Source organism: Corythoichthys intestinalis, chromosome 15, assembly GCF_030265065.1.
Source record: "Corythoichthys intestinalis isolate RoL2023-P3 chromosome 15, ASM3026506v1, whole genome shotgun sequence".
NCBI classification, from domain to species: Eukaryota; Metazoa; Chordata; class Actinopteri; order Syngnathiformes; family Syngnathidae; genus Corythoichthys; species Corythoichthys intestinalis.
Genome location: NC_080409.1, coordinates 32,188,163 through 32,201,586, shown reverse-complemented (window position 1 = coordinate 32,201,586; position 13,424 = coordinate 32,188,163). Strand labels below are relative to the sequence as shown.

The window sequence follows — 13,424 nt, the reverse complement described above, 5'->3', positions numbered from 1 at the left end:
ATGTACACAGGCGCGAATATTGTTGATTCTTAAAAAATAAACTAAAAGTATTTAATCAGATTTATTTACGAAACAATAAAAAAAATAATAAATTGAAAATATCCCTGGGAAAATTTGAAAAGACAGTTACAGAACGTAAGGTTCAATACGGGACCTTTTTTTTTTCTACAATGGTATTGCTAAATCGTTAAAAAAACAAAACAAAAAAAAACAACTATATATAGACCTATATACAGGTACATTAGAAATAGTTCAACAATGCAAGAATGTATAAAAACAATTCCAGATCACAATTAAGGGTCTTTTTATGTGGTATATGAAATCTAAAAATTTTTTAAATAAAATAAAGGACAATAAGAAATTTCCTCAACTTTGCGGGTAATTTACTGCACAGTGATCCCTCGCTACTTCGCGATTCAAACTTCGCGTCCTCAGTCCACCGCGGATTTTTTTTCAATTAAAAATAAAATGCAAATGAGCTGTCTCGAGCCAATCGTGTCGTTTCACTCTCGCTCCCTCCCCCCCTCTCCCTGCTCTTTGTTCGTCAGCCCGTGCACTGAAGTTGCTTATTAAAGTTAACGATGTTGACAAATGTTTGGGTTTGATCTTGCCAGAGCTGCGGACTTCAGAGTGCTGCATGTGTCAATCATCGTTTAATTTGTTAAACAGTTGCTGTGGCAACTCATTGTGTGTAAGGGAGAACTTTGAGTGGACTCACTCAATGAAGCATTTAATAAAGCCAAGCATTACTCTACTACAGTAATTTATTCTTGTTTAAAAATATTTCTGTGGGACAGCAACATGTTTAAAATGTATCTTAATTATTACATTTGAAGTGCTTGAAAATCATTTATTAAAATATATGTATACATAATTATTTTTTCTAATTACGTATACTTTGGGGAAAAGTCAGAAAACATGTCTTATATGTATCTCTTTCCAATGCTAAATCTGAATAAATACATTGAACACACACAAAAAAAGTTTATTTTTATTTTAGCACTACTTTGTAACTTATCGCGTCGGGTCCTGGTCCCCATTAACCACGAAAACGAGGGATCACTGTATTTAAAAAAAAAAAAACACACAAAAAAAAAAAAACAACCTTGAGTGTATGGAAGGCAACACATTGCAGAGAAGCGCTTGCATGTTATACTAGTAGAATATCTACATGTATATTTTTTTTCCAGTGGATGGTTGATATTATAACATGTTTTCTCTGTGTACGTAGAGTACTGTATATGCCTAGCTGTGAGTGTTGTGATATTATTTGTCCATGACAAGAAATGTGGTGGCGTTTGTGTTTGTTAATATTTATTATTATGAGAGTTAAATAAGGTGAATCAATGCTAATTTCCCTTAGCGTTTTAATGGTGTATTCCATTGTATATTATCATGAAGCTAGTGTGTGCGTTCAAAATTTTAAAAAAAGAAAATATTATTTTGCATTTTACTGCACAATATTTGTACTTTTCCTTATGTGTGTTTAATAATATTAAACAATCAATATTATTGGAGTGTAAATGAATACCTTGAGTGACTTTATTTTTTTAAAAACTTTGTCTGGCGACATTGTACCACGAACTGTACAGAGTGACAACTTTCCGCGTTGCTTGGAACGTAAACTGCAATTAACAATGCGTTATTTTATCGTGTATTTTTTAAAATCAATTAATAATAATTAATGCATTAATGTCCCACCCTTAATAATTTCATAAACAGTCATAAGCAAGGGAATAGGTTTGCATAGGGACGGTAGGGACAAAACACTACCAACTTTTCAGGATGCTCAAATTGTCCCCAACAAATTTTAAGCAATCTTATTTGCATTATATAATGACTTAAGTAATATAGACCATTTAGATTGTCTTTCCATACCTTGTATGGATAGAATTGACCCTACTATTATTAAGTGAATTATTCTCATTATGTTCAAAAATACATTTACCTTTTTCTTGCTGAATGTGCCAGTCCACCCCCCCACGTTTGATTGGCCGACGACTAGACCCCCCCCATCCCCCCTCCCAACACAAACGCACACACACAACCTCGACATAAATACATATCGCCTCCTCTGCCCCCTTCGAAGAGGAGGGATATTAGAAGTCGTTTTCGGCCACCACCAGCAGCAGCAGCAGCAGCAGCAGCAGCCACTCTATGTACAGTAATGTGAAAAGACGTCAATATTGTGGACGGTGGCGAACATGCCACTAATTTTGCCGACCTACATCCGAGTTAGCATAGCATTAAACTGTGTGAACTCGTTAACCTGCGAAACTCTAATACACTGCAAAAATACACCTTCTTAAAACGAGTTTTGCAGCGTGTTTTTTACTGTTATCGTTAATTGAACTGTGAGAAATGTAGTAAACTCTTCTGGAAACTATAGAACCAGCAAGACGCTGCTTAGTGAGAGAGGTCCCAGGACACTGTCTGTGTTTCACAGGAAAGTGTTGACAGTCAAAAAAACACATGCTGCTTCTTTTCATCTTGTAAACGGCCTGGTTTAGAAAGAAAGAAGGCTAGAGCATGCTGTGACTTTACACTTTTGAAACCAAATACCTGTTAGTGCATTCATTTATTAATTAAAATGTATTCATTCATTTTCTACATAATTTATTCCAAAATATTTTTATTTGCAGCTTATGCAGACATTACTTTCAAATAATCATACATTAATCATAATCGAGATATAAAGTTGAATCCTGATTGAGACTTTTTTTTCCATAGTTGCTCAACCCACTGATGCACTTTAGAGATGAAAATAAGGGAAAAGCAGATGAAAGAGACAACCAATTAAAGCAACCTATTAATATTGCAGTGAAGGACAATGTAGGCTAAAATGTAGTTCCGTGTATAGGTTAAGTAGTATCTCTCCTTTACATGAAGCAAGGGGGAATTCCCTTATTTTGAAAAATGACGTTCTCCCATGAAAATAATAATTTGACCTTTTTTTCATTTTTACGTACGAAACACATCAGCATATTCGTGGGAAATGTAGCCCTGACCCCCGTTCACCTAATCTGTTTGGTTTTATTAATGTCCTGTCCCCAGCAAAAAGTTTACATGCAGGTTATGCCATTGTAGCGTCCCTACCCATGTTGAGACCAAACCTACGCTCTTGATCATAACTTATGACCTTATGACTCGTAAGTTCGGAAAAAATGTTAAGGATGATAATCATTAACCCAAGGGAAACTCATCATCAAAGGAGAGATTTGTTTTATTCAACCTTTGATTTTTATCTTGCCATAAACTTTTGTTTTTAATTATAGCCACACCTGAACTGAGCATGTACAAGCTGGAACAGAAGAGGGTTGGCACAATTAGGGGAGGGGGAGAAAAAGGAACCGGGTCGATGCAAATAAAGTTGTCTTCAAACCTCACACACCCCTCAAAAAAGTTGATGTGTTTCATTTGCATCTGTGCAGTTCGATGAGACTTGTCTTCCCCCGGGTCATCTTGATTCATCGTCTCATGGACCTAAAACACAGGGAAAATTTGACACAGGTTGACTTGGAACCACATTTCTCCCTAGAATGTCTTGCGATTTTATTGGTTGCTCCATCCAGTACCAGATGAAGCAAAGCAGCCCCAGAACGTAACAAGGTCACCTTGTTTCACAAGAGGAACAGTGTACTTTCTGTGACTAATGTGGGGTTGATAGAGGTGTACTAACACTTTTGAGCATAGGTTTGAACATCAAATCTGGCATTGAATGATCATTTTTCAGTGCCATTGACAGCGAGAGACATCCAATCCATATGGACTATCGCTCTTAATGGACTATCAATAGCAGCCAATGAGTTAATTTCATAATGTGACTACCTACCTATAACATTCTCACAGTAGTTTGCCAAATCAGTCACAGTTTTTATGATTTACGGTAATGGTGCGTGGATCACAATCTTGTGGCCGATCATCGATTTTTGAAAAGCCTGACCTGGGCGAACACGATTTTTGCTGATCACGATTTTTTTCCATAAACAACAGCTTAAACCTTTAACTCACTGGCTAACAATAATGGCGTCCAATCAATTTTGACTGGGAGAGGCAAGTGGCGAATAATTGCTGCTACGTCAATGGTACTGTAAGATAAGCATTCACAGTTAGTCCACTGTTTACATGAACTGGATATCTATTGCTGTCAATGCAGGCAATGAGTTAATATTAGGGTTGCTCCCGATCCAATCCCGATCGTTTTAGTTTGAGTATCTGCCGATCCCGATATTTCCCGATCCGATAGCTTTTTTTTGCTCCCGATTCAATTCCAATCATTCCTGATCATTTTTCCCGATCATATACATTTTGGCAGTGCATTAAGAAAAAATGAATAAAACTCGGACGAATATATACATTCAACATACAGTACATAAGTACTATATTTGTTTATTATGACAATAAATCCTCAAGATGGCATTTACATTATTAACATTCTTTCTGTGAGAAGGATCCACGGATAGAAAGACTTGTGACTTTGTATATTCTGACTAAATATTGCCATCTAGTGTATTTGTTGAGCTTTCAGTAAATGATACTGTAGCCATGCCCAAATGCATGATGGGAAGTGGAACCATGACTGTGCATAGTGCTACCAATTGATACATCTTCTCTGCATTGGGAAGTAACATAAGGTGTTAAGAAAAAGATGAATTGCTACCTTGCTTCCCTACATTGCTTCCCATGATATTTCTAATTGTTGGGAGAGGGATTGTAAGGCTTTAGCCAATCAAAAAAGGCTCCAAAGGCTGCCAAAATTGACTTTACTCATTTTACGCTGCCTTTTATCTCTCTATAAAGGTAAAACGGTGCCATTACAGATTGAGCGCGATAATGCGTGAGTGGGTCGTGCAGCGCATGCATCAATTGCATTAAATATTTTAACGTGATACATTAAAAACAAAAATTAATTACCGCCATTATCGGGATAAATTTGATAACCCTACCTTAAGCCTAAACTAAAGACTATGGATGAGTGTAACATATTATGTTTGTAACGTTAAATACAATTAGAAAATGATTTAATTAAAAAAAAATATATATATATATATATTAAAAAAAGGCATGGCCGATATTTTTTGCCCATTCCGATACTTTGAAAATGACGTGATTGGACCTGATCGATCGGCATGTCGGGACATCTCTAGTTAATATCCCAGTTTTTTTTTAAATTGTAAAACACTTTATAATAATATTCTAATGATATAATAATTATAATAAAACGGTAAAAACATTTCTTTCTAAACTACTAAATTATAATTTCTTTCACCCAAAATTAAAATGCAGCAGTAAGTTGCTTTGAAAAAAGGTTTAAGGAAATTGATAAATTAATTTTCCGGTGAAGAGCACTACAAAATTATCTTTTTTTCACCTTAATAGCTTTTAATGCTGAAACAGACTGAATGTCAGCAAAATGTGAGCTCTGACTAAACAGGTTATTTATCTGACTGAATTCATCCACAAAGGAAACACATAGTAATGACACCATCTAGTGGTGACATTAATACACATTCCACTCCTTCTCACACTAAAAAGCGGCAGACGTTTTGTTTGGGGTGAGTATGAGAAGGTGTGACAATACCCAACAAGTACACTTAAATGCTCATATTAATGACTAAGAATGTCTTCAATGAAATGCTAGTGGGCTAACATGGCGAACTGGCAGGAGACGCGAACGATATCAGTTATATTTTTCCCGATTCACTGATTCACCCAAAATACTTTAAATTAGCCCCGATTGATCGACCGACTGATCGATCTGTGCACCTTTAATTTAGACACCGTTGAACCCACAGTCATGCCAGAAAGGTACCCTGACTCTACTGTGAAATAGGAGATTCCATTTGCATATCACTGTGCTTGAGTTAATCCCTAGAATTAACATGGATTTAAAATGTGTCCCCTACAGAAGAGCTTCTCAGCATTTCCAGAACAAGTGATTACCTGTAGCCCTTAGCTTGTGCGTGGCTAGCAGAGCGTACGGGCAAACGATGAGGACATCGGGTGAATCATCGACCTGGAGCGTTTTTTTTCTGGACGAATTCCTCCTAATTTGGGTTATCCTGTAATGCTGTGCCGCCGCCTGCGGGAGTTCTCTGCTAAGAACCCGGGCTGTCGTCACGGTGATAGTGGCACAAAAGGCGGTACAAAAGAGGAATGGCTAGTTTCTGATGAATACGGGAGAGTAAAAAACATCCTTTTTTGAGGGGCAAAAGGGAGTAAAGCTTTGAAGAACTGATCTTATTTGTCATCCAGTCCGGCTTTCAGTTGAGCCTCCAGTGCCATCTTGTCAAATGTGCGGACATTGGTCTCTTCACGCACTTTGTCTCGCACATGGAAAGAGGCACGTGCCACCGAGCGAGCGCTCTCCAACACGGCACGCTTCTCCTTGAAGATCTGTTCGCTCTTCTCTAACTTGCGCTCGATGGACTGCAGCAGCTCACGCCGTCGCCGGCGCTCTTCATCCTCTACACGTTGGCGGTTGAGGCGCTGCAACCGCTCCTTCTCCCGTCGGTTCTGCGATGCACGCCGGGCCTTCTCCTTGGCGCGCTCCTCAGCCAGCAGCGCCGCCTGCCGGGCCCGCTTGTCGGCCTCGCGAGCGCGGGCCTCCAACTGCTTCTGCTGCTGTCGCTCCCGGTTCTCGGCGGCGCGGCGGGCTCGCAGGATCTGCTCCTCCTCACGCTTGGCCTTCTCTCGCAGCTCCAAGCCCCTTCGCTCCACGATGTGCTCGTAGTTCTCCAGGGAGCGGCTGAGCTTCTCCCGCGCGGTCCGCTCGGCCTCTTCGCATTCCTCTCGCTCTCTCCGAGCGATCTCCTGGATGAGGGCAGCGTGGCGCCTTCGCTCGGCCTTGTTCAGGCCCCGCCGCTCCTCCCGGGACTGGTGTTCCTTTTCCTGCCGCTTGAGTTCGGCCATGGTGAGCTTCTCTCGCAGTAGCAGGCGCTCCTGCTCCAACACTGCTGCCCGTTCCTCCTCCAAAGCCTTGAGGTTCTGCTCTTGCAAGGACTTCTTGTGCTTCTCCTCTCGCGCCGCCTGCTGCAGCTTGCGCAGGCGGTTGCGTTCCTGCCGCTCGGCCAATTCGCGCCACTGCTTCTCGCTCTCCTCCACTTGCCGCATCTTAACAGTGGCCGAGCGGCGCTCCTCCCGGCTGAGCCTCTCTTGCCGCGTGGACACCTGCGTCTGCCACATCCTCTGACCCTCCTGCACTGCGCGGCGCTTGTCGCGTTCATCCCGCTCCCGCCGAAGCTCCTCCATCCGTCGCTCGCTGTCCCATTGGAGGTGGGCCACATAGCGGGTCTGGCTCATGATGTCTTCCTCCTGGTATCGAGCCAGCATCAGTGCCGCGATCTTGCGGTCACGCTCCGACACTGTGTTCAGGCCCCGCCGCTTGACCTCCTTCACGATACGTTCCACCTTCTGCGTGGTTTGCGGCGAGTGACTAAGATCACCGAGGCTGAGACTGCGGCCCATCAGGGAGTTGAACGCGGCCAGTGTCCTGGTGCGAGGGCTGGAAGATTTGGCCCAACGGTCACGCGGCCCTTCCCAGCTGTATGACGAAGCCCCAGATTCTGAGGAGGTGCAGGTGTTGGATGCAGACGAAACCAGCTCCGTCCTCCTTTGCAGGGACTCCATGGAGTGGCTTTTGGCTCGTATCTTAGGGTGGAAGTGGCCGTTGTGCTGCAAAAACAAACCTCCTGCAACGCCATTCAGTGGTTTTGACCCCGTTGGCATCAAAGTGGACTTGGCTCTGATGAAGATGGGAGCTTTTGATGTTGGTCTGGGGAACGTGTTGCAGGATTTACCGCTGGAAGACTTACGAACTACTGCTGGAGGAGCAGAGGACTGCTTGGGAACTGAGGAACTTAATTTGTTCGGTTTCGATTGGAGAGATGTTCCTGGTTTTGAAGCTGAAACCGGAACGGCAGGAGAGCTGGAGATCTCTTGTTTAGGAGGCTGAGCGATGATTTTGTGTTGCTCCAATGTCGATGCGCAAGTATTGACCGCCACCTGCATTGCCCGCCGCTTCTCCTCCCTGATGATGCGCTCCCGCTCCTCCCTGCAGTGGCGCAGCTTGGCATGACGCTCCCGCTCGTAGACCTCGAACAGACCAGTCGCCACCCGCATGGAGCGACCAGGTGCCTCGCGGGCAAAGTCGGAGAGTGGGCGGGACAGCAGCTCCACGGGTTTGACACCACAGCGGGCGCAAGCTTCCAGCGAGCGCGGGCTCGTCAACACGTAACGGCTGCCCTCTGCCGCCGGGGAGTCGAAGTTGTACAAATCCAGGTGCAGCTTGGGTGACGGATCGCCATCGGGTTCCGGAGGTGGGGGCGACTGGACCGGAGGGGATGCCACGTGGCAGGGGCTCGGCTCGGAACTTCCGCTGGGCGGCGTCTGAAAGTCGCAGGCGTCACCTTCCTCCTCCCCAATAGCATCGCCTTCCTCCTCTGCAATGGCGCCATCCGCCTGGTCCGGCAAGCGGCGATCTCCTGGGGCCACACCAGAGGCCACCGGCTGCGGGGTGACAGACTTGGTGGTTTGCTCCTCAGCCTCGGAGGGGTCCACCATCCTTGGCTAAAATGGAAGAACAGGAAGAGAGTTCAATATATGGTCAGCGGGGGGAGGGTTGCATGCAATGATGGGTCTTTGCATGCATGCATGCATGCACATGTGCTTGCACTCAAGTGATTCTTTACAGCAGATGAGACTATCTGCCTCCAGGGACGTGACATCACACACAAGCCATCCTATAACAGAAGCTCTATTTTTGGCTGATTTACTAGGCCAAGTGAATTAGGGACTAAAAAATTCCTCAAATAGACACATTTACAAAAACCCACCTATGAAGATGTGGATGCTCACTGTCATATTTCCCTATTAGGGGGGCCTAGCAATAAGGATGAGGGTACTACAACCTGCTACAGCAAAATGAAGGCCTCGGACCCGCATCCACACCCTCACTGACATGAGGAAGAGGAATGCTTAGAGAATACTTGTATATTCCATTAATACAAAATATATGCTGACCTGTCAGTGTGCAAAACGTCGCTTGAAGCGGTGCTTTGTTCCTTTTTAATCCATCCAGCGGGCCTCGTTCCCCGCATAATATCAGCTGACATTCGACGGCTGACTTCTAGCACACCGTGGAGCGCCACTCCGCCTCAGCATCCCGACACACGGACGCGCGACTCGCGGTGGATCGGATCGTTACTTCCGCCGTTTTTTTTTTTTTTTTCACTAATAGCAAATCGTATCTTTTTTCTTCGATGATGTCCAGAATCTTCGCTTGTGCTGCAGCATCCCCCCTCGCCTCAGCCTCCGCGTGGCCCCGCCTGCTTTCAGCCCAATATGCTCACAATAGTGACGGCAATATGGACCAATGACTGAGCTGCTCTTGCGTGCTTTTCACGTGGAGCGAGATTTTTCCCAATAGAATATGGCATCCTTGCTTTCCATTCTCGTTAAACTACAAAGAATTCACCCAAGCACATCTTATTAAAAAGCATTTTTAAATGATGCGTGCATGACATGAAATGATCCTGAAAGGTAGCAGCTGTCATCAAACGCCGGAGGGGAAAAATACAACGTAATATACCAAATACCCAACAGAGGGTAGCAGATCTCTTGTTTCAGTGTTGTGAATCAGGTACAACAAATGACGAATTTTCATCGCACTTTGGTGGTCAATCGATTCACACCATGTGACTTTCTGAAATAATTATTATGCATTTGTCTGCTTACTTTAACTCACTGGCTGCCAGTGACATTCATAGATTTCCAATCAGTTTGAACTGGGAGAGTAATGAATGAGTCAGGTAAAATAAACAATTTCTACTACAAGCTAGGGTTGGGAACCTCTGGCATGAAGCCGATTCGACGTGTATCTAGATACACAGGTTACGATTCGATTAAAAAAATGATACATTTTTAAGGCCGAGCGATTTGATACGATTCGATACAGTTTATGAACGATACGGTTCGATACAGAGTGAAAACGATACGACAGTAAACATTTGTTGTGAGTGTTCGTACAGTGTTTAAAACATAAAAAAAAGATTAAAAATTAAATTAAACAACAAAATTTCATACCAATGTTATATTTTTTCATGAAAAAAAAAAAAAAAAAAAAAAAGCTTACTATATGACCGTCATTTTGTTGGATGGGATTGATAATAAAATAAAACTCCTGTGACAGACAACAATAAAGTGCAGTAATTGAATTAATGTATTTCCTGGTGTTTTAAACACAATCGGTAAGTAATTTAAGTGCAAATTTTCAACGTAAACATCTTACAAGCAAAAAATATTAATTATATGCAGCAACTCTAGAAAAAAATAATTAAACCTGCTGGTGTTATCATAAATAAATAATAAATTATGCTTTACCACTGGTATAACTGGGGGAATAAAAACATGGCATTTTAAACTGACAGGTCTATAATCATTACTTTAACCTTATACACAGCAAAGTCATTCACTTATGCCTGTGCTTCCACATTTTTTTATTCCTCATCACTGTCTATATCTTTTTTGCAGATTTTTCTTGAGCAAGATCAACTGATCCACATGTTCATGCTTAAGTAGACTGTGTTTCGTGGAAACAATATGCCGCCCTTTCCACAATAGTAGTGGGTTATTTTTCAGGGTTAAAAACACACGCTCTCTGTACAGCTTCACACTTCACACTAGCTCTGTCCTATTCGAACAGATCTGGCTGCCTTCGTCACTTCAAAGTCCGACTTTTGTTTTCCTGTGTGCGTTGAAAATCAATCGCTGCACGGTGCTGGCGTGGTGCGCAAACTGTCCATTGTTTTAGCATGTTGCTTCGTTGCCACTACTAGTTTCGTTTTGGGCTGTGAAGAACACGCTACGGAGCGTGCGTTACAGTGGTTTTGTTAGCTCTCGCGTTTTTATGACATGCCCGTGAAGATTGGGTAATGACGGCGACTACTATCTGTTCTGCCGAAATGAATGGGTAGTTGAGGCAACCACGACGGCGGTCACAATCTCAGTGCGCTGTGTGGTGAATGACTCAAGCGCAGCATGTGAGGTAAAAGCTAAATTATTATCATATTAAGCAATGCATTGAACTAGGCATTAGAAGCCGATTCTTGTGCTCGCTCTACTATCAGTTCATTGAATATTTAATGGCTAATTACTGTCGAATGGTAACTTTACTATCGATACAGCTGTATCTCTCACCTGTAAAACCGGATATCCGGTCGTATCAGTTTATCGTTCTCAAGCTTACTACAGGCTACAACTAGTATCATACTAGACCAGGGGACTGCAACCTGTGGCTCTTTGGTCTTTTGCTGTGTCTCTTCGTGACTATGGCAGTGAACTTTTTCCGTGCCATTTACAATGTTAGATACCCAATCATCTTTCCGCTTTAATTTAAATGAGTTCATTACTGGTAGACGTCCAGTCTGTTTTAACTGGGAATGGGTTATGAGCTCTGGCGTTCCCCAGGGGTCAATCTCAGCACCGATACTGTTCATTTTGCATTAAAAAATATTGCTAAAATATTTACTGAGCTAAACCTATCAATTCTGTCCGAAAATGATGTCCCTGGTGCCAAATTCACTGGTATAGATGTGGAAGGACATACAAATGTTCAGTTAAAGAGATGGCTTGAGTGTCGAGGGCTGAAAAAGACGGGAAAAAGAACCGAGCAGACCTAAGCTTAGCCTTAGCTTTTTTATCGACACCTTTTTTTACGCTACTGACAATGACATTCTCTTGTTTCAACAGTCTATCCTTTACCACCATATGCCCTGTCTTTCTTATATATTATATCCTCAGGTTGTCTTACGTCTCGGACCGTTCCTGGGGGCAATTTACATTGCTCTTTTCGTGTAGCGATCGTAAATGCTACTCGGTGACAGCCAACGAACACTTTAAATTTTTTCATTAATAACAAATCTTAATTCTATAATTTATTTACTATTTATTTTGTTTTTTACAACAGAAAAGGTAACAGTGGTAGTTAGATACCATTTTAATTTTTTTCAGGCCATTCATTGTCAGACAGAAGTAGCACAGCAAAACGCCATGCTAAAAGGTAAGTAAAATATCAAAATGGCTTACCTCTTTGTCCTCTGAAGGACCATGGCACCCAATTAAATATTTACTGCATATAAAATGTGAATGGCTTCACCTTGCTGGCGTTTTAAACTGGTCTTTTGGACATCTGCGCAAGTTGACCCATTTTTCACATTTTTTCCTTTTGTTTTTGGTTTCGGGAAACGTATGAAGAAAACATCCTTCATATGTCGTAATGTCTAGAGTCGTTTCTACAAGTTCCATAGCAGCAGTGTTTGATCGGCATGTTCTTTTTATGAAAGAAAACTGGAGAAAAAAAAGCAGAAATATAATGGATTGTATGCGAGGGCATGTCTATTATGTCCCACTTCCGCGTTATCATTAGTAGACTTCAAATCCATTTCAAGTCAATTGGACAGTTATCACAGTCAAAGGCAACCAATGAGTTAATAAGTTTTTTATTTGAATTTCAATTGAATTGTACAATTCTCAAACCTAATTCTAAATTCGAAGATGAAAGTGCAGACTATAAGCAAACTATAGATAAACTTAAACAATTTTAATTTGTTGCAGTTCATTAAAATGTTACATGTCATTGGGCTTTTGTGGCTCCTGGTATTTTTATTTGGGGGGGGGGGTGTGATGGTAAAAATGGCTCTTTGAATATCTAGGGTTGCCGACCCCTGTACTTGATAGTCTTTTAACAACTAAATGTATTTTATTGGAATATTTATGCTGTTAGTTTTATTTAAAGACCGCAATCTTACGGCAGCTGCTGGTGCGCCCACCATGCCCACCAGGAGGCCTGTCACTCAAGAATAATAGGCTACGTTCATACCGCAGATCTTAATGGACAAATCCAATTTTTTTGTGTTTTTTCGACTTGAGTAGGGCATTAACTTGACAGTCTAAATGGGACAGGTCGCATTCAGTGGACCATTTCAAATCCAATCAAGGTCACTTTTGTATGTGGTTAAAATCCGATCTCGGCCACATTTTTCCAGAATGTGGCTGCAGTCTGAACTGTCAAGTACCCCAAATCGGAATTCACCTCAGCAAAAAGCAAGAGAGACAGGGCGCTACGTTAGCGATGGAGCTGTGCATTAGCGTTAGTGCCTAGCTTGAACATGGCTTATAGGGAAGGTGCAAGTTTTACAACAGTCATAAAAAAATAAAATGTGGGTTTGAGGAAGGACTGTTCTCCAAATGAGCAATATTTCAGGATTGCACGGTCGAGAGTCTGGGCAAACTGTCCGTATACGTGTGCGTCATGCACGCACACATATACGGACACCTTCTGCTGCTTCTGCTCATACATCAGAGAGAGCAGTTACTGTAACTACTTTAGCATCAGTAAACACTGCTTTTGCTGTACCTCTGCCAAC

At 42.3% G+C, this 13,424-nt stretch overlaps 1 protein-coding gene across 1 annotated transcript; it reads right to left on the bottom strand.

Moving 5' to 3' along the window:
• Positions 1–3,205: 3,205 nt before the first annotated feature.
• Positions 3,206–9,356, bottom strand: ccdc177 (coiled-coil domain containing 177). The gene is made up of 3 exons (XM_057858594.1): positions 9,022–9,356; positions 5,944–8,568; positions 3,206–3,483 (listed from the first exon to the last, which is right to left on the bottom strand). The coding sequence occupies exon 2, from the start codon at positions 8,560–8,562 to the stop codon at positions 6,241–6,243; it is 2,322 nt and encodes a 773-aa protein (XP_057714577.1). The 5' UTR covers positions 8,563–8,568; positions 9,022–9,356; the 3' UTR covers positions 3,206–3,483; positions 5,944–6,240.
• Between the last annotated feature and the right edge of the window lie 4,068 nt (positions 9,357–13,424).